At 42.5% G+C, this 24,452-nt stretch overlaps 2 protein-coding genes across 9 annotated transcripts in view; one reads left to right on the top strand and one right to left on the bottom strand.

Moving 5' to 3' along the window:
• The window catches only part of gabrb3 (gamma-aminobutyric acid type A receptor subunit beta3), an 89,940-nt gene that overhangs the window by 39,734 nt on the left and 25,754 nt on the right, over positions 1-24,452 (bottom strand). For 3 of the 6 annotated variants that reach the window (XM_048199218.1, XM_048199213.1, XM_048199215.1), the window contains exons 2-4: positions 24,348-24,395; positions 14,683-14,774; positions 14,483-14,550 (exon numbers count right to left, since the gene is read on the bottom strand). In XM_048199218.1, the coding sequence (XP_048055175.1) occupies positions 14,483-14,550; positions 14,683-14,774; positions 24,348-24,395 (208 nt within the window). Of the gene's footprint in view, positions 1-14,482; positions 14,551-14,682; positions 14,775-14,862; positions 15,693-21,745; positions 21,790-24,347; positions 24,396-24,452 lie in introns of those variants that run through there. The other 3 variants (XM_048199216.1, XM_048199214.1, XM_048199217.1) reach the window with 2 other exon arrangements.
• Positions 21,687-24,452, top strand: part of gabra5 (gamma-aminobutyric acid type A receptor subunit alpha5) — a 39,351-nt gene continuing 36,585 nt past the window's right edge. The window contains exons 1-3 of one of the 3 annotated variants that reach the window (XM_048199223.1): positions 21,717-21,823; positions 24,131-24,273; positions 24,391-24,420. The gene's annotated coding sequence lies outside the window, so the exon portion shown is untranslated. Of the gene's footprint in view, positions 21,824-24,130; positions 24,274-24,390; positions 24,421-24,452 lie in introns of all 3 variants that reach the window. The other 2 variants (XM_048199221.1, XM_048199224.1) reach the window with 2 other exon arrangements.

Genomic DNA, 24,452 nt, shown 5'->3' on the forward strand with positions numbered 1-24,452 from the left:
GTTATGAATGATTACACATAATCATGTACTGTATATCACACACAGTCCATTAGCCAAACATTAGCTGCAGCAGACAGTCATTAATTCACTATTTACTGTACTTTACTGTGTTCATATCTGCTTTTTAAGACAAAATGACTCTTCTGAATGCTTGTCTGAACCTCAGACTTATGAACCTCAGACCAGCATTTCTGGCATGGGAGGGGGACGTGCTAACAAGGACCGCAGCCTCTAGCGTCAGTCGCTAGTGCACCTCTTGAGACCGGCACAGTGAGGTTTCTTAGCTCTTACTAGATGGCCTCAGTTACATTAGCATATTCTGCAGCGAGAGGTGTCTTGAGGCGCTTGGGTCTTCACTGTTTGGGCTCAGTGATTCTGTACTATTACCCAACCTGATCCAGACAAACCAGCAAAGCCAGAAGTGCTCTCAAAACTGTAAGAACCAATGTCATTTTCATGTCTGTTTAATAATGGAGTAAACAGATGCGGTCGTGCCAGCTGAGCGATTTGATACTTTTGATATCTGGGGAATTGTGCTGCAGTGGTCACACAAAACAAGTAAAGCCATCAATCATTCATTACCAGGCAAAATTTATAGTAGCATATTCAAGCTGCAAGTAGAAAACAGCTAAAAATAAAGACATCTTAAGATGCTGCTTGCTACATCTCAGGGTATGACTCCTCAGTAAATCATTGTTGTTGTTGTTCTCCACTGAGAGGGATTCCCTCATGATAAAGTGACACCATGTTCTGACATATACACTACTTCCCCTGTCCCACAGATAAAAATAACAGATGAAATGCAGGAGAAACAAACAGAGAGACATTATTTCAAATCTGAAACTGAAAATCTATTAATGTAGGGGCTGATATCAAACACATAGGAACTCACAACAGAGGCTAGATCCAGATTACAGTTACAAGGCTGGAAAATATGTATTATATTATAAAAATAATTAAAGTTATAACAAATGTATTTTAATTTATGTAATAATAAAATAAGTTAACTTACAAGTGTAAATATAATAATATTTACACTATATTTACAAAATTAAAAATGTATATATGTATAATAATCATCATCAATATTTACAATCTGGAGTGATTTGTAACTACACTTTTCACCATATTTAGACCCTACATAGTCTAAGTAAACATGAAAGTTTGTGAAGAGGAGGATCAATCATAGAAAAGGAAAGAAAAATCCCGTCAATAAATGAGACCCTTTGGGAGGCTGAGGTGATAGTGTCATCAGCTGGGTGAGGAGTGTGTGCTCTCGCACAAAGACAAGCTTTCAGCATGCCAGTCAGAGAGCATTTACGTCAATTTACCACCACCACGTCTACTGGGAATACCAGAATAACAGCAATAAGAGAGATTCCTCTGTGTAGTGTGTATATGTCAGAGTGAAAACTTCACAAATACGTAGTGTGGGTATTTAATGTATAAATAAGCTAAAAAAATGTTACATTTAAAGAAGAAGCGTGTAATTTTTTTGTTCTATATTAAAGCACTTTCTCCTATCCTAGCTTAAAGGGTTAGTTCACCCAAGAATGAAAATTCTGTCATTTATTACTCACCCTCATGCCGTTCCACACCGTTAATCTTCGGAACGCAAATTAAGATATTTTTGTTGAAATCCGATGGCTCAGTGAGGCCTGAATATGGAGCAATGACATCTCCTCTTTCAAGATCCATAAAGGTACTAAAAACATACTTAAATCGGTTCATGCGATTACAGTGGTTCAATATTAATATTATAAAGTGACGAGAATATTTTTGGTGCGCCAAAAAAACAAAATAACGACTTATTTAGTGATGGCCGATTTCAAAACAGTGCTTCATGAAGATTCGGAGCGGTATGAATCAGTGTGTTGAATCAGTAGTTCGGAGCACCAAAGTCACGTGATTTCAGCAGTTTGCCGGTTTGACACGCAATCCGAATCATGATTCGACACAGAAGAATCAAAACGCTCCGAAGCTTCCTAAAGCAGTGTTTTGAAATTGGCCATCACTAAATAAGTCGTTATTTTGTTTTTTTTTGGCGCACCAAAAATATTCTCGTCGCTTTATAATATTAATATTGAACCACTGTACTCACATGAACTGATTTAAATATGTTTTTAGTACCTTTATGGATCTTGAAAGAGGAAGTGTCATTGCTCCCTATGGAGGCCTCACGGAGCCATCGGATTTCAACAAAAAATATCTTAATTTGTGTTCTGAAGATTAACGAAGGTCTTACGGGTGTGGAACAGCATGAGGGTGAGTAATAAATGACATTATTTTCATTTTTGGGTGAACTAACCCTTTAATGCTCAATGATTGGTACTTTAGCGGGGCAAAAATGAATGACTTTACAGGTACACTCAAGTAATTTTTTATGTAGTTGTTTGATTATAGAATAAATGACTCATATGAACTGGTTCTTGTTAGTGAATAAAAAGCATACAGTGCAACCAATGTAGCCTGATTCATGAATGACTATAATGAATCAGTTCTTTTTAGTGCTTACAGCTTACACTTACCACAAGACCTAAATCAGTGTAGCTGTGTACATTTATTTCTTAAAGGAATAGTTCACCACTAAAATGAAAACTCTGTCACTATTTATTCAACCTCATGTTATTCTAAACTTGTATGACTGACAGGCAAGAGAAAAAAATTGTTGAATAAAGCAGTTTTTGTTTTTTTGGGAACACAAAAAGTATTATTGTCTTCATAAAATTAAGGTTGAACTACTGTAGTAACATGGATTTAACAATGTCTTTAATACCTTTCTGGACCTTAAAAGGTGCAATGACGTTGCTGCCTATATGTGGTTCAGAAAAACTCGGATTTCATCAAAAATGTCTTAATGTGTGTTCCGAAGATGAACAAAGGTCTTACAGGTTTGGGACGACATGAGGGTGAGTACAGAAATTTCATTTTTGGGTGAACTAACCCTTTAAGAAAAATTCCTAATGGCTTAAAGTACTTTCGACCCCAGAAGCGTTGCATCCTCTGCTCAGAAATTACATCTGGCAGCTCAAGGTTCAGGTCAGTCGTAGAGCCAGTTTTCTTTCATATGATATTGATTTTCCTCCTGACATCAACGTGCTTCCTCCCATGCAAACAACAGCATTGAAGAAAGACAACCATTGTAAAGCGCACAGGAAAAAGAAAAAAAAAAACTTTGCGGAGCGGAGAGAGGCACTCATCCCCTGAGCTCTGCAACTCAACAGGCTGTAGTTAACATGGTGTTCAAAGAGGCTGATGTCACAGCGTGATCTTGCCGCTTGCCCTCTCCATTGCCTGCTGGTGCTCTGCAGGGATAAGCCCAGGAGCTTTGCAGTGCATTCTGTGTGTCAACGAGACTTTCAACAGGAGCTTGAAAGTATCCAACAGGGCATTTTGGCATGATTCAAAACAGTGGAATGTCCTCTTAACTCCATCTATAATTGAAGAGAACCCCTGGATGTCACCTCGCGGTCCACACAAACTGTTTTTAGAGGGCACTTAGACCGCAACATGCTCCATTTGCCTTCAGGTCATATGACACATACCAGTCACTGGAAGGAAATGGTTCCCGGAGAACACCTATTTATCCTAAAGGTGGAGATAATAGGCACTTAGTGAAGTTCAGAGTTAACACTTCTATACACTGATATTACGCCTGATTGAACAATTACAGGCCACAAAGCTGACTATCAGGCTAAAAATAAAGGGGGCGAGAGCAAACAAAAGACAAAATATATTAATAATTCCGGTCTCCTTGACGACGCTCCCTCTCTGCAGAACGCCCACACAGGCTTGCTGAGCTCTGGGCCGATACCATGTGCGTTTCTGAGGCTTTCCGGGCAATCTTCGCTTTATGTGCCTTTCCTTCTCACTTTCACCTTGAAAGCTCTTTGACCAAACTCAGTCATCAGGTACAGCTGCATTAAATTAAAGGAAACCACCAGCATTCATCATAATGTTTCTGAAACCCCCTTTTTTATATTATGCCACACAGATCAACTTATTCATCTGAAGTTTTTTTTTTTTTTTTTTTTTACACAAAGCTTGACCAGAGAGCAGAAGGTATGAAAGGAGTAGATATGAGTAGATAAGAGTAGATATAATTACATTTTCAGGGCCACATGCTTTAAAAAAAATCAAAACAAGAAAAAAAACAAAAAAACTAATTTCATAAAGCCACCCCCACCTCCCTCTTCACCTGGGTAAGTACCACAAACATCTTCAAATCCTTACTAAAGATGATATTGGTTTCCAGGGCAACCACTTATACTTGCCACACATATTGTGCCAGAGCGATCATCTGCTGTGTATCCATGCAGCACTATCACACTGAATATGTTTCATTCGTGTTTGTGCACGAATGAGAATTTCAGTCCTGTGCGTCAGTAGCACTTATGAAATGTTCCCTGACTTCAGATGTTGTCAAGAAAGGCAAAGACTGCCCCTCAACCCATCAAAGCATAAGGAGAAAGAGAAAGAGAGATTTATGATATTCTTTTAAATGCATCCATAATTAATTTGAGGGGTCTTTCCTAGATGAATCTCACGAAAACATGTCTAGGTCACATTTCACCCCAACTAAAAATACGTACAAGATATATGTCGCATAATAAATTAAGTCTTGAAATGAAGATGTTTTGCATTTGGACATTATTTTCATGAACAGTAAACACATTTCCTGACAGATTTTCATTACTGTAGTAAGTACAGATATATTGTTTCAATTTCTATTTTTATTTATTTATTTATTTGTTTGTTAATTTGTCCTTCTTTCATATTTTTTTTTAAATAATAATAAAAAATATGGTAACATTTTATTTTACAGTGTCATTGTTACACGTTACATGTTGTTACTATGGTAATAACTATAAATTAAACATAATTACATGCAACTAACCCTAAACCAAACCCTAATCCTAACCTTATTCCTATAGTAAGTACGTTATGTAGTTATTTAATATTACTCCGTAATCATAATTACACCTCAACATGGACACCATCAAATAAAGTGTAACCATATGTATTTCTGTCATTACATACTGCCTGTGAGCAAGTAAGACATGCTGCTGCTGTACAATATAGCGTACATGAATTACCCATAGCAGACCTACACAGGTGGAGCTGGGGAAGGTGGAGGGTTTCTGAAAGCACGCTGCACTGCTAAGGCAAATGCTACCTAAGTATCTGAAGGTTGATCATGCAAGCTCATTGGCGACTGATACAGCAAGAACCAATCAGCTGTGCCCTATAGATAACAATGTGATTAGGTTGAGCAGGTTGAGTTAAAGGACCTATTAGCCTGTGCCATCTAGAGTTTCATGACAGAACTTTTGTGTGTGTGTATATTTATTTATTTATATATATTTATTTATTTATATTTATTATTATTTTTATTTTATTTTTTCGGGTGAAATGTGACTGGAAATGTGACAGGTTTTGTGAGATTCACCCCCCTGATTGAACACAGAACAGCAGCAGTATATTGATTATGTCTGAATGCTTTTGATTTCTGAGAAATATTCTGCTTGCTAACAGCACATTTTGACAGGGTAATTTAATACCGCCTGTGCTGGGTCCTCCTCGAGAGGCTGTGTAAGCAGCACGGTCCGTTAGATGCAAATTGTATTTAATTCATTTTTATGGAAGAGTGTTATATTTTCAACACTTTTTTGCCTTTTCCAAGCAATATTGCTGACAGACAGCTTGGAATGGGATATTTCATGCCATAATTCTTGCGCTACGGCTCAACTCTATTAGTGAAAATACGTCTCTCTGTGTGTACGTTCCCACTACCCTGAATTTAGAAGTGAAAAGAGAGAGAGAGACACTAGTACAGTAAAATGTAATGTACATAAGTCAAATCTTTTTACTCAAGGCACTGACCTTACCGCACTGATAGCATGAGAGCTTTTAGTCTTTAACAGCCCTGCCACTTCCAGTCTGAAGACAGTATACAGCTGCATGCACTGACATCAAGAGCACAAGATTGAAAAGTAGACCTTAATAGACAACGGATGGATCACATTTCAAGCCGAAGCTGTGTGGACATATCATGCAATACATTTGAGTAACAGAATGTTAGGAGATTTTGACAAAAAATAGCAATTGTAGGAGCAACAAAAGGTAAAAGGATCATAAACCTACTTTAATGGAACAATCCAGGTTCAATACAGGTTAAGCTATTAAGTCATTTCAGCTTGTTCAAAACAAATAAAGATTGTGTTGTGTTTTCAGTGAAGTGCATTTCTACTGAAAGACTATGGAACAAGATAATGCACCAGAATAAACTTTAAAATACTGTATTCAATATACAAATATAACCATAAGATTTTACATTGACTATTGTGACTGAATTGCTTACCGACCTTGTCTGAGCAATCATTCAACCTTTACAACTGAGTAAAGTTGTGAAACAGGAAGGGATGTGACATAACTACTATATGATTAAAGGTGTCATGAACAGCATTTTTTTTTTTTTATAGTGTTCTCTGAGGTCCACTAATAATGTTATCAAGATTTTTACATCAAAAAATATGCTAATTTAGAAGTAATAAGCTATTTTCTATCTTGTTTTTGACCCTCTCTTCCAAACACTTCCAATGTTAAGAAATATCTCATTACATAGTTGAAACATCTGCCAACAATGTGAAACATTTATGTGTATTACATATGTATTACTTAAGTATTAGTTGTGGCAAATAAAGTTTGTATTTGGAGTTACCACAGTTATAATTGACAAAGGATGACTTCACGGTGTTTACTGTAAACAGAATTATGAATGAATGTACCATTGTTTGTCACATAGTTCATTCCTTTCGGTAAAGTGAAAAACGTATACATTGTCCTTTGCAGTGTTGCATTTTAAATAAAAAGAAATGTCTTGTAATGTCTGACTGATGACAAAACAAGATGTAGCTCACTGAAGCTTTTATTCAGGATTACAGAGAATGGTTCAGATCAAAACAATAACAAAAGCAGCGTTCTCTACGTGCTCTCTTCCGTATCTGGGAATCCAACGCATTAAACCCATAAATGCCGAAGCAAAGGAAAGAACAGCAAATCACAACTATTCAGTTTGACTGTAGTGCTACTATATAAATACTCAGTACATATCAAACATATGAAGCAATAGTAACACATGGTAAAAACATTGTTACTCACACTTGTGTGTTGCGACATTACTTTAAGATCCAATGTATTCGACATGGCATCATCTTTTATTTTCAGTCTCTCTGAAAAGCACGTGCTGAACAATGTTTAAAAAACGAATCCGCAGTAAAATGAAGCGAACAAACGAACAGTGTCTTACTGCCACAATCTGACTGGAACTTTGTTAAAATAAAGGTCATCCATGCTTCTTAATGTTAGAATCACAAGGAAGGCAATGCAAAGACTGTGTTTTTCCACAACTTGACACTTCATGGACATTTTTATTCTTATGTATTTGGTTCTTCTTTATGTAAAGCACTTTGAATTGCCATTGTGTATGAAATGTGCTATACAAATAAAATTGCCTTGCCTTCAAAACGTCTTGTAATCCTCAGAGGCATCTCTATCATTTTGTTGCTGGAATAATCCTGCGTTTGCGTCTGTCTCGTATTTACTACTACATGACATGAACGAACGGGCGGGGCTAAAGAGCCAATGATGTACAAGTAGGTGTTGGTCTTCTGTAAAGATGGTCTTTGGTCACACTATGACGTAATAATGTGACAAAATTCGAAACGAGTCGCTTGGTTAAAATAAAAGCTGTTTTTGGACTAACGAGGAAGTTTTGAGTTCTGAAACTTAAGGATATTTTTAAGGTACAATGACCTCTCATATGTCAAAAGATCAAGAAAAATTTGATTCTCATGACCCCTTTTAAAGTCACCCACACATATCCAGAGTTTCTTATCAATCTGAAACAGTAGTCCCACCACTAAAGTGATGATTTAGACAACTTTACAGCTCATACACCACATTTTATAAAAGAAACATTCATTAATATAAATCATAAACCAAGTAAAGCCTCAAATTAGTTACTACCCATTGTAATTTAGAGCTTGTTAAGTTGGAGTACTAAAATTATCAAATCAAAAACTGAAATATAAAATATATTAAAGCTCAATGGAACGATATTTAAAAAGCTTTACTTGTACTGAACAAGAAACATTGGTGTAACTTTCAAGAACAAATTTCAGCGTATGATATGATTATACCACAACCCGTCACAGTAAAGAGTGATTCTTTTAGAGCTTGAGCAAAAACCAATGAAGATATTCAGAGGAAACCCTGAGAAAGCAGCAAAAACAAGCCTCTGGGGTAAAAATCTGGAGCGCATCTCAGTGTAGCAGCGTTGTCTCAGTCTATGCGCTTGAATGCTGTGGGGAAACCACAAATTCTTCTGTAATGTCACTACCAAACCTCTGGGACTGTTACTTTTGTCATACAATGTGACGGCAAGACATTCGAAAAACATCCACTCCATTGATTTTGTTCTTCTTGGTTTCATTAACACACGTACTAACTAAAATCTTGATGTGTTTCATGTCTGTCTCTGGCATGTCAGTCTAGCTAATGAGGTACCACAATTAAACGTTCAACACACACACATGCGCACACACCGCCTGCCCACCTGACACTCTGCAAGTGCGAGCCTCATTGCCATGGCAGCCGGCTATTTATACACTATGCCACACAATCAGGCCTTGTCACAGTCAACAGGGGCGTAAGAAAAGCCGTGGATATGTCAGTCAATCAGGACATGTTTTCCTGTGACTCACTGGCTAATGGCAAGAGTTAACAGGTTGGACTAATCATGACTGGATGAGGCAGTTGTGCAATTCTGTCACTATATTACCTCCAACAATCTATCACACACGTCACATACCGTTACACCTGTCGTTTAACAGTCTAAATGTCAACAGTTGAGCATCATTTACTTTAGTGAAATAGACCTGACTCCACTGAGGGGTCAAGATTTGGTTAGTGTAGCCTTGTTAGCTCTTACTTGTATACATACTGTTCTGGAAACAGCTCATGGTTGACCAATAGGGGTTTACCTTTGGCCATATAGTGTACACTACTAGTTTAGAGTCAATATTTTAATGTTTTTTAAAGACGTCTCTTATGCTCACCAAGGCTGTATTTATTTGATAACAAATACAGTAATAGTGTCACATGATCCTTCAGAAATCATTCTAATATGCTGATTTGGTGCTCAAGCAACATTTATCATTATTATCAATGTTGTGCTGCTTAAAATTTTTGTGAAACCTTCATACATTTGTTAAGAATCCTTTGATGAATAGAAAGTTCAAATGGAATAGCATTTATTTGAAATATAAATCTTTTGCAACATAATAAATGTCTTTGGTGTCATGATCTTTGCTGATTTAAATGAATTTAATGCACTCTTGCTGAATAAAAAGTATTAATTTATTTTAAAATATTGATGTTAGCAGATGAGATGCACACAAAATTGCTGAAATTGAAGGAATACTATAGCATATTTTACACAATACTTAGCAAACCTATTATTTTATAATTAAATCAACATAAGTCAACATATTCAAGCACCTTTAAACGTTTGAAAAAGCTCTGCCTTGATACAAAAAAGGGCTATTCAAGCTGGGATGTTGAAGAACATTATCATTTAAAGGCAAACTGGGGTCGAGGAAATTCTAAATTGAAATTCCTAAAGCCTTTGGTGTTGTCAGCCACACTTACATGAGAATTGAACACACCAGGACACTTACAGGATAATCTGTATTGAACACACCAGGGGCCTGGAATTGAAATGAACCAAACACAAAATGAAAGCTGTTTCATGTGACATATTGACAGCGTAAGGTCCTGTTAAATATGTACGTGTGCCTGACTATAAATATCAGAAAAACAGAATAGAGCTTAGTACATGGTAAAATTACACCACTGTCACCACTATATATTGTACAAAGTTCACAAGTAGTAAAACAATGTCTTATGTTTGTCCTAATATGTGTTATTTTGTGATATTAATTGTTTAAAAGGACCTATTATGCCCTTTTAGGGTCTACTAGAATCATGCTCCAATGTTTAAAAAAAAATCTTATTTTTCATATATTTTACATTGTTGCAGCATCTCTCTTCCTGGTCTGTAATGCTCTGTTTAGTTCCTGTCTCTATGAAACCCCTCCCTCCAAAAAGCACATTGTGCTCTGACTGATCTGTTGGATGAGTGTGCTGTGGTTGGTCAACTGCTTTGAGTGTGTTTTGGAAATGTCATCCAACTTATCATAACCACTTTAGATCCAGGGTGGAAAAAACAACATCTCTTGGACATGGTGGAAACTAATGCAACTCATCCAGGCCTCGTCCCCTTTATTTTGTGTATGCCTTAGGCGGGTATTATTTAAATGAGGAATATTGTGACATGCACGTTCCAACAAGAAAACTCAAGACTACAATCGAGGCGTTTCAGGGAGTTCAGAAACAGTGCTTACTGATATAGAGAATAACTCCCTTTGGAGTGAACTTTGTGCTTTGTAACTTTGCAGACCTTTTTCATGATCAAGAAGCAACATTAAACACTAAAGAAAGTTGAAATCTTCTAGCTTCTGACCAAGGCTGTATCTCAACAATAATTTTACTTGATCTTAGTGCTGCATTCGACACTATAGATCATAACATACTTTTAGATTGACTACAAAATTAGGGACAGGCATTAAGGTAGTTTAGATCGTAGCTATAAGACCATTACCATTTTGTCTATTCAAACAAGGAAAAATCTAAGATAACGTTAGTAAATTATGGAGTACCCCAAGGATCTGTGTTAGGCCCTCTGTTATTTTCTTCTATTAAATTCAGATAAGACTGAGGTATTACAGTACTTATTGGACCAAAAACATGCAGAATCTCTTAGAATACAATTTGCATTTAAAAGGATTGTTATATTTGACAGCAACTTGTCTTTCGAAAATCATATTTGATATGATACAAAAACAACCTTCTTCCACCTCAGAAACATCGCTAAGCTAGTAGCTACGGAACATGCTATCTGTTTCTGATGCAGAAAAGTTCATGCATTCATGACAACTAGACTGAATTACCGTAATGCATTACTAGGAGATTGTCCTGTATCCTCAAACAAGCTACAGTTAGTCCAAAATGCTGCTAGAGTTCTTACCAGGTCAACAAAATATGATCATATAACATCAATTTGATCATCTCTACACTGGTTACCTATTAATTTCTGTATCAATTACAAAATACTGCTACTGACCTATAAGGCCCTTAATGATTTAGCTCCTGTATATCTTCTATCGCCCAACAATCCATCAAGCTCTTTAAGATCACAAAACTCTGGACTTCTGATTGTATCTAGTATATCTAAGTAGACTAAAGGAGGGAGAGCGTTTTTGCATTTGGCTCCTAAACTCTGGAATAGCCTTCCTGATGATGTTCGGGGCTCAGAGACACTGCACCAGTTTACATCTAGACTAAAGACATATCTTTTTAGCCAAGCATTCACAAAATACATCTCATAACCTTGTACTCCAGTTATATCCGATCAAATGCACGATTATCTTTGCTTGAAATGTTATGAACAGCAGCTACGCTAATTACTTTCCATTTGTTTTTCTATTTTATCTCGGGATGCCCATCCCGAGGTAACTATAGAGTATGTCAGGTCCAGTTTGAATCCAGCCTCTTACGAAGACTTCAGATGCCCAAAACCTGTAAAGAGATAACTCCGACTCCTGCGAGGACTACAGATGACGCAAACTCTGAATCAACATACACCTATCCTAATTTTTCTATAATCATTATGTTCACAACTTGTAATGATTACTTCAATGAGCTCATTGCCTATAATTAATACATGATGTTAGCTAAATGCGTGATTTGTATATGTACATACATTACTTGGACACAGTCACCTTTGATAACAAATAACTCTAAATTGTAATGTAGACACATGCATTTTTTGTAAAGCGGCAATTGTTCCTATGTCTGACCCCCTCTCGCCAATCTGTTGTGTAGTGTGCACACAACAGCAACAAAATGGTATCCCAAACCATTGTGTAGCGTGAGAAGAGCAGCGATCGGACAATTTTGAAAATCCTGTAGTGTGTTCCCAGCGTATGTCAGTATCTCAAAATATGCACAATCCTTCTCAAAGCACCAAGGACAGCAACATTCCTATACATGTGACGCTATGATTTCGGCTGTACGTATCTACAATTCATTTTCCTTCTCACAAACAGTACTTTGTGTAAGTAGTCATTCAACTTTGATGCATATATGAATGAATACTAATATTTTTTTCCCTTTCTCACACCAGCAAACACACTCTCAATCATATCACTTCAAAGATAATCTCAAGAGACCTGAACTATTCCATACGGTCTGCATAAGCAGTCATGTATGCAGGCGGAGCGTGTGTGCCTGCATGCTCGGATATGCCTGTACGGATAATGTTTCATATTGCTCTCTATTCCTGTCATTCCCTGGATGCTTAACTGTCTCACAGAATAATAATCACACTGACTGCTGTAATCCCTACTGTGCACAGAGGTTTCCCTGATATCCCCACTGTGCTGGGCTGCGCTGAGCTTTGCTGAGCTGAGCCAACCCCCGCCACACACATACACACACATTTTTGTCCTCACCCTCCCTGGATCACTGCTATTAACAATACAGGCCAAGTAATCCTAATTTGTACCTCTAAAGAAAGCTAATCCATTATACAGAAATAACTAATCTGTAAAGAGCAAACACCATTCTTAGGCTGGAAAATCCTGTTAGCGTCTGCTTGATTACCTTACCATTAGACTTCCTGTGAAAGCGCTCTAAGTTCAGTCACATGGCTAACCTCATCAACCGGGCTAATGTCTGCAGCACTGTTGATTTCGGCTACAAATTGAGTTAATATTTCATGCTGACAGGGTCAGTTTTACTCCACGGGAGAACTAATGCTAAATGTGGCTATAGTGAATAATTCACATACCTGATAAGACTAAGTGTGGCCATGGTTAATTATTAATGATCTTAATATTGCAAAAATGCACTGATCAATGCAATTCTACAGTGAGTGGGAGAATTGAGTAAAAGGAAAGATGTGGGAAGAACAGTTGGGCTGAGTGGCATAGCATTACAGACAGCTCCAATCAGAGCAGCACATCTCACATGACGACAAGTGAAGAATGATGCAATAAATAGTTTGGAGTTTTTTTCTTACAGATAGAACTAAATCAAAAGTAGCTTTAATCTGGACAATCTGCTAAATTTCAGTTTAGCATATTCAAAATGAAAAACTATGCCATATCTGGGCTGATTTTTCAAGGTTTTTTTTGTGATTACATGGGTTGTGTGACTTTCACTGCTCTGAGCTCCAACAGACGTGTTTTGGGGTTAATCTAGGATTAGTGCACCTTGTTCAAACTCTCACCTTTAAAAAGTAAGATCAGTGGCAGTCTTAAAGGTAAAGTAACATATCAAATCTCTAGCACCCACATCCTCTGATTTGACACAATGGCAGGGCGAATCAAAGTCAAAGTATCTGAGATCAGACATAACGACTGTCATAAAGAATACAATATTGAAAAATTTAAGTGTAAATATGTCAAAACAGTTTCGATCCACACTGTGACAATTGTCTGACATATCATGCTATGTACTGTAGATGAGGACAGATACTGGACAATTTCATCATGTCAGTCTCTATCAACTTTACAAGTGAATAAACACAGGTCCAGGTGATTGATGATAACTTCTTGTGTCACAGTCAAGCTGTGCTCTTAGCATATGTGTCCATCCGCTTGTGGGACTCTAAGCTGACAGCATCCTCCTTTCAGTGCCCAGGTGAGAGGGATAACCTATCTGCATATTCATGACTGTGAAATGGACACGGTCGCCATGGAGACAACTCTGTCTCATACGCTGATGTGGACCACTGAGGACTTTTGATACGATGTTTCGTACAGGTATAGTCAAATTTGCATGAGTTCTACAGCAAAAACTTCATATAGTATCCACTAATGCTCCAAATAAAACTTCTTAACTTCGTTTGCCATGTATTCATGAATCGTAAACACTTCAGTACAGAATACAAACTTTTATTGACTCAAAATGCACCATGCACTACAGTTTCTAGTCTTTTTCAATTTTTCAAGTTTTTTTTTTTTTTTAATTCAAATCACAATAAAAGCTATCATCTGACACTGGAAGTGATCTGCTGGTGCTGATCTGCACGGCAAAAGCATTAACATGATGAAACACCACATCCTCGACAATAAAGTCCTGGCAGGATTTTAATTTTAAAAACACTTCCCTTACTGGACCTTGGCACTAAAACAGATTGAGTAAAGCTCTATCACTCACAGGCAGAAGACACTAAGCTATGTGGTTTCAGCACCATGGACAGCACCATGGAAAGTTATTTTACAAATTCACAGGACATGTCCAAAAGCTACTTATCAGTGGTTTGATAAATAGTTAAAGATGGAAACAGACATACCATGTTGACCTCAGACACCATGTCTATGCTTGCCACATCGATGCTCATGCCAACCGCCACTGGTGCACCTTAAATGAGAAGAAAAACATAATCCTCAAGTTAACCTAAACCATTTTTTTATTTTATATCAATATTTAAAACAATTTTAACTACTTATGTAACATTAAAAGTAAGAAATAATGAAGTGAGCCACAGCATACCTCCAAAGTCTGGTCGAAGACGAATGTCATAGCCTTTCAAAAGCTTGTCTACTGTCTCTTTGACAAAAGACATGTTTCCTGGTTCATTGGCGCTGTAAAGAAATAATAAAGAAGGTTATTCTGTCATATTAGAGCCCAGGAGTTCTATGCTCTCGCGCCATGGTCTCCACCAGCTCTTACCTTTGAGCACAGCACATCACTGCCACAATTACCGGTAATGAAAGAACACCAAACAGCCTTCGTTTCTGTATTCCAAACATTCCTTATACTCTATCAGACAAGGAATCGAGCGACAAAACGGACGTTGTAAGGTTTCCTTGCGTAGGTAACAGGTTACGTTATTCCATCAGTGGGTCTTTGCTAAAGAACTCCAATTACTGTCAAACACGCGTAAACAAATCGCTGCGATCCGCGTTTTCGCGTTCTTGCGGAGACTGCGTTATTTGGTTAGGTGCTCGGTGAATACAATGCATTTTGCCCAAGACACTACCGGAGCTTGCAGCAGGGGAGTCGGTGTTTGGGGCACAGCCAGATCTCCATCCTTCGGTTTTGACGCTCGTAGCTGTGCTGTCCCGAATCTACACCCTCTGTTGAAGTCTCAGTCTTACGCCTCTTTTTTGTTTCAGCTATAAGCAAAGCAAGGTCTTATGACTTATTTTCCCAACAAAAATACGCTTGTTATCAGATGTTCGCTCGGGAAAATGTGAGAATTGGAAACTGAAACTGAAATTTCGGCTACTGATTTCGAAAATGATGACCGAGTCTACCGGAGTGTGATGAAATTGACATGTGAGCACGAGGACTTCACTATAAGTAAAGTGGTCACGTGACATTCCACAAGCTACGCCGTTTTGTTTTGTGTGTAGTACGGAGTTTATCGAAATAACTCTTTTGAATGTCAGTTCAAACAAAAACTGAACTGTATATCACACCAAAACACCGTGTTGTTTCGTTGGGCTTGTTATCTAGTAGAAAAGGTGTGTATACACGCGAGTAAACGTCGAAGTGAATGAGTTCCCTTTCGATACTTCACTCGTACTGCGTATGGGGAAAGGTCTCCCTTTTTCCCCGCTGCTGAAGCCTTTTTCAATAACGCAGTGTAACTGCACCGTCATTGGTTCACTCATAGACAAGTTGTTGAACCAATGGCGGCGCGGCATAGCTGCGCGGCCTATGGCGACAAAGCGCGCGAATATTCCCGCCGAAATGGGCGGGGTATAGGGCTATATAAGCAGGCGTTTCGCCATAGGATTTCAGTGTTTTCTCCTTCAGCGACGACATCTACTTCTCTTCGCTGATCTCCGCCTGAAGCCGAAGAAGCTCGCCGCCTTCTGCTCTCGCCGCCGTCTGAAGAGGCTCCCGCAGCGGACTCGCCTGGACTCGCCGGTGGAAGAAAGCGCCGGCGCCCTCGCGGACTGCAGCTTCTAGCGCCGTCGCCGAGCCGCCGCCTCCCGCTTCCCGCTTCCGGCCGCTTCCTGTGCGTCCCCTGCCGCCATCCGGCGCGCCGCCTGAGAGCTTCATCCGCGGCTTAAACGCCGCTCTAAAAGAGCGATTTTCAGCGGTTTTCACCGCTCTAAGAGCTTCCGCGGCCCTCGCCGCTCTAAAAGAGCCACCCAATTGCCGTTTTCACGGCAGCGGCGTCTCACGATGCCCCGCCACTCATGTGGTACTTGCAGGGCCCCCCTGCACGACGACGATGGACACAGCGAGTGTGTCGCTTGCCTGGGCAAGCCCCACGCAGACGGCGCGCTCGCTGGAGACTCATGCCCGCACTGCGAGTGTATGAGTCTCGCTTCCCTGCGCTCGCGGGTCGCCTTCTTCACTGAGGGCGATCTCGCCGCTCGCGCCCTCCCGTCTCCTTCCTCCCGCGAGCCGGCGAGGAAAAGACAGCGGGGTAGAGCGACTCAGCGCCAGGAGTTGAGCGAGCTCACGCCGGCCCAGCCCCCGCGTGCCTCGCCCTCTCCTCCCAGGGAACTCTCTCCCGTTCTGTTCTCTCGCCCTGAGCAGCGTCCCTCCGCAGAAGCGAGTGACCTCGTCTCATTCGGGGAACAGACGACGAACAAGACGACTCCATGTCTCTTGCGGCTTCCGAAGCGGAAGGATGGGCTGGCGAGCCGGAAGACCCCGCTCCACCGCCTCCCTTGGAACCCATCGAGCATGGCCAGGGCATGGATGCCGAGCTCTTCCGCATCCTGTCTAGGGCCGTTGAAGAGCTGGACCTCGAGTGGGCCCCTCCAGAGGAGCCGTCTCGCAGCCGCCTGGACGAATGGTTTCTGCCAGGCCGCCGCCAAGCACCTCGCCAGCGTTCAGCGCCCTTCTTTCCTGAGGTCCACGAAGAGCTGACGAAGTCGTGGCGCGCTCCTTACTCTGCCCGCCTCCACACTACGCACCGCTCCGCCCTCACCGCCGTCGACGGCGCCGAGGAGAAGGGATACGAGCACTTGCCACCCCTAGATGAAGCGGTGGCTGCTCACCTCTGTCCTCCCGCGGCTGTGGGTTGGAAGACGAAGAGGGCCCTTCCTTCCAAGCCCTGTCGGACCACCTCTACTCTGGCTGGACGGGCTTACACCTCGGCGGGCCAAGCTGCCTCTGCGCTCCACACCATGGCCATATTTCAAGTATTCCAGGCCAAACTCCTCCGCTCTCTGGATGAGTCTGGAATCGACGCGCCAGCCTTCAAAGATCTCCGCAGCGCCACGGATCTTGCCCTGCGAGCTACGAAGGCTACGGCCCAGGCCATCGGTCGTTCCATGGCCAGCCTGGTCGTGTTGGAGCGCCACCTGTGGCTCAACCTAACGGAGATCAAAGACCTAGACAAGACGGCCTTCTTAGACGCCCCGGTCTCGCCTTCTGGTCTCTTCGGGCCTGCAGTGGATGGCTTCACTGAGCGCTTTACTGCCGCGCAGAAATCGTCTCAGGCTATGAGGCATTTCTTGCCTAAGCGCTCCAGCTCCGCTTCTGCGTCTAGCCGCCCCAGGACTGCGCCGGCTCAGCAGAACAAACCAGCCCCACCTGCAAAACAGGCAGCGCCGCCCCAGGAGCATCGCCAGCGCTCGCGCCCTGCGAAGCGCCCTCCCTTCCCGAGGCGCCAGGGACCCCGGCCCAGGATTGTGCTGGACCCGGTGCCTCCGAAGTCGTCCTGATTCGTCGGACAGGAAGAGGATGGGGGACCGTCCCGTTATGACCGGACCACCCCAAAAGCTCCCACGAGTAATTTCCCCTCCGCCTCGTTTATTTCCGGGTGTGGGAAACAAACTCCAAGTGACAGCTGGGCCCACACCTGTTGCGCCCACTCCAAACGCCGTTTTCACGGCGAACAAATTTTTACCTCATCACAAAAAGAGCAAATTTCCTCTTCCACCCCTCGCGGTGTACGACCCTCTCAACGACGGTCTGTCACCCAACATTATTCAACCCCTAGCCACTCGGGCCGAGGCCTGGCAGGCCATCCCCGGTGTGTCAGAATGGGTCATGGGGATCGTAAACCAGGGCTACTCGCTCCAGTTTGCACGACGGCCCCCCCGCTTCGCTGGGGTGCTTCAAACATCGGTCAATCCGGACGACGCTCATGTCCTCCGGGCCGAAGTCATGTCGTTGCTGGAAAAAGGAGCTGTGGAAATGGTTCCTCCGTCAGAGAGCGAGACAGGCTTTTACAGCCGCTACTTTCTGGTCCCCAAAAAGGATGGCGGTCTCAGACCCATCCTAGACCTCAGGCTTTTGAATCACTCCCTCATGAGACGGAAGTTCAAAATGCTGACGCTGAAGCAGATCCTCGCGCACATTTGCCCCGAGGACTGGTTCTGCTCGCTGGACCTGAAGGATGCGTATTTTCACATCCAGATAGCCCCCCGTCACAGACGATTCTTGAGATTCGCATACGAAGGGGTGGCATACCAATATACGGTCCTGCCCTTCGGGCTGTCTCTGGCTCCCCGCACTTTCACCAAGTGCATGGACGCGGCGCTTTCCCCTCTGAGACAGATGGGAATCCGGGTTCTGAATTATCTCGACGACTGGCTCATCTTAGCCCGTTCGCGAGACGAGCTGGAACGCCACAGATCCGTGCTCCTCAGCCATCTACAATGCCTGGGTCTCAGGGTCAACTTAGCCAAGAGCTCGCTATGCCCCACTCAACGAATCTCGTTTCTGGGAGCAGTTTTCGACTCGGTCCGTATGACGGCAGTAGTCTCGCCAGAGCGCGCCCTGGCAATTCAGCAGCTCACGGCATCTGTCACGAACAAAGCCTATCTCCCTCTGAAGTTTTTCCAGAGGCTGCTAGGGCTGATGGCTTCCGCCTCCCCGGTGCTGCAGCTAGGCCTTCTTCGGATGCGGCCTCTTCAGTACTGGTTGAAGTTCCGGGTTCCTCCCAGCGCATGGCGGCACGGCCGCCTATGTCTCAAGGTCAATCGGGCCTGTCTTCTAGCCCTGAAACCTTGGATGGATCCAGTATGGTTCCAGCGCGGAGTCCCTTTACAGGCGGTCTCACGGAGGACGGTGCTCTCAACAGACGCCTCCAACTTGGGCTGGGGCGCTGTGTGCGAGGGCAGACCGGCCTTCGGCTCGTGGAGCCACGAGGAAAGCCATCTACACATCAACTGTCTAGAGATGCTAGCAGTGATGAAAGCCCTTCAGTTCTTTCAGGCTTACTTGACGGGACGTCATGTTCTAGTTCGGTCAGACAGTATGACGGTGGTGTCATACCTGAACCACCAAGGCGGTCTTTCGTCCAGCCGCTTATGCGCTCTGGCGAAACGTCTGCTGGAATGGGCTCTTCCGAGGCTTCAGTCGCTCAGAGCGACTCATGTTCCTGGCAGGAACAATCTGGGTGCGGACATGTTGTCACGGAGCAACATCCCCTCCGACGAGTGGATGCTCCACCCCCAAGTGGTCCTCACGATCTGGGAGTTCTTCGGGAAGGCAGAGGTAGACCTCTTCGCCTCAGAAGACAACTCTCATTGCCCAACATTTTTCTCGAAGGAAGTAGATGCTCTGGCCCACACATGGCCCAGCACGCTCCTTTATGCTTTCCCTCCGATCGCACTGATCCCCCAGGTCATCAGGCGTATCAGAGAAGACCAGCACAGAGTCCTTCTGGTGGCCCCGCTCTGGAGGAACCAGGTTTGGTCCTCAGAGCTATTCAGGCTCTCTCTAAGAGCCCCGTGGCCGATTCCCCTGAGACGGGACCTCCTCTCTCAGGCAAACAGAACAATTTGGCACCCACAGCCGCAGCTCTGGGCTCTGCACCTCTGGTCCCTCGATGGGAGCCGACTAGCCTCCCCGAGGACGTCCTAAATACCATTTCTCAGGCTAGAGCCCCGTCTACGAGGCGCCTCTACGACCAGAAGTGGTCAGTCTTTGTTGATTGGTGTTCAACACGCAACATAGACCCTGTGGAGAGTGACGTATCTTCCATACTGTCTTTCCTCCAAGAACGCTTGGAAATGGGGCGCTCCCCTTCCACGCTTAAGGTTTACGTAGCAGCCATTGCAGCGTTCCACGCTCCTATTGCTGGCCAATCAGTGGGACGAAACGGGCTTGTGATCCGTTTTTTGAGAGGTGCTAGGCGTTTGAATCCTCCTCGCCCTCTCACTATTCCCTCCTGGGACCTCTCGTTGGTCCTCAGGGCCTTGAAAGGAGCCCCATTTGAACCAATGGGTTCAGCCGACCTCAGGCCCCTAACGCTAAAAACCGCTCTGCTACTAGCACTAGCATCGGTAAAGCGTGTTGGCGATTTGCAGGCCCTCTCCGTGAACCCTGCATGCCTCGAATTCGGGCCTGGTGACTCTAAGGTCGTTCTGAAACCTAGGCATGGCTACGTCCCTAAAGTGCTCTCAACTCCGTTTAGAGCTCAGGTCATCTCGCTCTCTGCTCTTCCTCCCTCGGCGGACGAACCAGAGCTGCAGCTACTCTGCCCAGTCAGGGCATTGAGGACCTACATAGACCGATCACAGTCTTTCAGACAGTCGGATCAGCTCTTTGTTTGTTTTGGCGGCCGCACCAAAGGGTCTCCGGTCTCGAAACAACGCATTTCCCGTTGGATAGTGGATGCTATTAACCTGTGCTACTCCTCACTGGGCACTAATTGCCCCATAGGAGTCAGGGCCCACTCCACTAGAGGAATGGCTTCCTCGTGGGCTTGGTCCAACGGAGTTTCCATCCAAGACATCTGTGAGGCGGCCGGCTGGTCTTCGCCGTCCACCTTTGTCAGGTTCTATCACCTCGATGTCCCGACCTTACAAGCTCGGGTCCTGTCGGTGTGATTAGCGGCCTCCAACAAGTCCCGCTTCACGCCACCATAGGAAGTATCTTCCTTCAGTGTAACCATGGGTTCGGTTAGGCTTTGCCTCCGCTTGTCCTTTTGGCCCCCCTCTGGGTTGGCCAAATGCAAGCTATATCGTTCCCAGCCGTGGCACGGCGTGGTTGAATTCGTTCCCCATACGCAGTACGAGTGAAGTATCGAAAGGGAACGTACTCGGTTACTAACGTAACCTCGGTTCCCTGAGATACGGAACGAGTACTGCGTCACTTGCCGTGCCACGAGGCTGCGGCTCAGGGTCGTCGCTTCAGTCGATTGACACTGAAATCCTATGGCGAAACGCCTGCTTATATAGCCCTATACCCCGCCCATTTCGGCGGGAATATTCGCGCGCTTTGTCGCCATAGGCCGCGCAGCTATGCCGCGCCGCCATTGGTTCAACAACTTGTCTATGAGTGAACCAATGACGGTGCAGTTACACTGCGTTATTGAAAAAGGCTTCAGCAGCGGGGAAAAAGGGAGACCTTTCCCCATACGCAGTACTCGTTCCGTATCTCAGGGAACCGAGGTTACGTTAGTAACCGAGTACGTTTTCGTAAACTTTTCGTTCATGGAGAGCAACGGTGAGTATTTTAGGCGATTTATTAAAAAGCTTGCCGTTGCTCCTACATCAAAAATCTTTGTGAGGAGAAAGCAGCCTGGCTACAACAAATCCGCATGGATGATGACCAAATCACAACTTCTTGCGTTGTAAATTCATCCTTTGCTGTTCAAGTGCAGGAAATGTAAACATGTTTGGGGCTTTACCTTGATTGGAAGACAGGAAGTCAAAACCAAAGAATGATTGAGGAGGGGCCATAAACAGTTGATTCGTTTTAGATATACGTAAGTATATATATTTATTAAATAGATATGTCATCAGTAATTTTCAAGAAAATTTCAGTAAATCACAAAATCTCTTGCATCAAGAATGCGCAGAAAATCGCACTAGCCGTAAAATTCATGGTTAAACATGGTTAAAACATGGCTAATATCCTAAACATTTTACCTTTAAGTAACCATTATCACTTTCTTATAGATATGAAATACATATATTATTAAAAACTTGGCTTTTTTTTTTTTTTTTTTTTTTTTAAAAAGAACGCCTTTAAGGTGTGCTAATAATAATAATAATAATAAAACTTTTAAAAAATGTTCTGTCATAATTAAGTAGCTACTCAGCTCATTCCTTCCATTTGAGTGTTATAGACACTAGTAGGCTAATCTTTCTCTTTCTGAGAAGATCATTTCAGCTGCACAGTACATCAAGGTATGGTGGTATCAAATGGCAGTGCTTTATAATTTTATTAGAACATTACATTTATAGGAACACCTCCTGTACTATACGAGCACGCTAATAGTGATAAATAGAACATCATAGCACAGAGTGGAAGAAAAAAAAATGCTGCTTTATTGACACCTTCTGTGATACAATCAATCTGATATATTACTTGTTCTCACTACCACTCCCCATCAATGGATATTAAGGCTCCTCCATTGAGCCTCTAGACAATTTTATTATACATAATCAGATTTTCAGTGAGGCTTGACAGTCTGCTGGAGATTAAGCCGAAGTGTAATGGCTTCTACCAAGCTTTAAAAACTAATCAAACTAATCCTGTTAATTTGACCTGTGTTCAAAACTGGTCTGCAATGTTCTGATTGAAAGGTTGTTTAAGGGAGCAGTTGGTGGATTTTACATGGTCAGTGGTTGAAGTTAGTGGCCTTCTTAAATTTCTCAAGCTGCATTAGACTAGTGTGCAGACTGATGCCTGCCTAATGCTTTTAGAAGCAGATGCCTGATGCAGAGGGATGTGGCTGTGCTTCCTGGTACTGTTTCAGAAGCTTTATTCCAGAGAGGCAAGGGCTAAGACTCCACTGAGATGCTTCTTTTTTCAGCCCTCTATACATACTATTCTGTAGTGTGGCAACATTTAGCATTTGATCCGCAGCCTGAAAAAGTGTTAGGACTATATTATCTAGATATCTAGAATTGTTAACAAATATTAATCTATTTTAGGACAGCTGGTTCTGTCTGTACCAGCGTAACCATTCTTGACATTCTAAGAAGGCAAGTAAAGATTATTAAGTTCTTGAATGCTGAAATCTGTGTTGAAATTTTGCAACTTTTTTGGAAAGGGAAATCTCACTTCATTTCCCGTTGTCGAATTTCTTTGAATTGCAAAAGTAAATTCCTTTTGCTATCATTCCATTTTAATTTACAGTTTAACTTTGTTTGTGGTCAATTCCAAACTCATGGATTGGCAGGGTGCAAATTCTTTAGTTCTGAAATTTGCAACAACCCTTTCTGTACAGAACTAAAATTTAAAGTTTTAAAATTATGCTCAGTCAGTGCCCTTGCACCTTTTAATATTCTGTTGGCATTAATAGAGTATGATGTATTGAATATTGTTGCAAAAAAAAAAAAAAAGTTTCTAAGATTTTTTTTTTGTTATAGCTGTACATGTAGCTGGAATGATTTCTATGCTTCTTGCAGCATAAACATTTATCAAGAGCAGCTACTATAAGGAGAGAGATAGAAAGCGAGGGTAGCTCTGAACAGCACTTACCCACACACACCCACATCCCATCATCCAAACAAAGCACTCCACTCACACATCATCTGCAAATGCAAAGGCTCCTCAGTGTGTGGGCTGAGCAAATGGCACCAAGTCATGGTCACACACCAAGCCAAATGCTGTTAATGCTGTAGATTGCCTTTAAAGTAACACTAGTCAAACAGGCTGTGGGAGGACTAGAACCTTTCACTATGATCCTGTCTCTGCCTTTAAAATGACCAGTGTCCCCTGACCTCTCTAATTGTGAGGTAAAAGGCCGCGTTCACAAGTTCACAAGGCACTTTGCCTTATTTCGCCCACTATCAAAGCAATTTTCTGATCTACTCTATAGGGGTGAGGTAGTATCACCAAGAGGGGAATAAAAACATGGTTATACTGGTTTCCACTGAAAGGGTTTTTCCTTCCATTTGTGTCAAATTGCAGATGCAGAAGACCTCTCCTCCGCACGCCCCCACCACCCCCTCCAGATTAAATGGACACAGATAAATAGATCCTCTGGATGGAGTGAATATTGCTCTGTGCTGAATGAATAATGTATGTACGTGGCTGACATTGTGGGTCTGATTTGTTTTAGATTGAGACAGAACTCTGCAAAATTACTCGTAATGTCCATTGAAAAATTCAGACCCCTGCGATAATACGGAAAAGATGCATGGACACATCCTGAGACGTTAACAACATGCAGTAGACAATGTGGAGGAAACAAAGATTATTGGAGTAAGTCTTACAAGAAAATACTATTACAGTCTTTCTACTTCAAAATGTCATACCATACACAATGAGTAACTCACCTTGTGTCATAGATTGCAAACAGCTTTTTATTCCCATCCACAGCATTCCTGCAAAACAGAACATAAAAGGGAGGTGATGTTACTATTCCCATCATTCAATGCCAT

The sequence above is a fragment of the Megalobrama amblycephala genome, linkage group LG8 (assembly GCF_018812025.1).
Source record: "Megalobrama amblycephala isolate DHTTF-2021 linkage group LG8, ASM1881202v1, whole genome shotgun sequence".
Lineage (NCBI taxonomy): Eukaryota > Metazoa > Chordata > Actinopteri > Cypriniformes > Xenocyprididae > Megalobrama > Megalobrama amblycephala.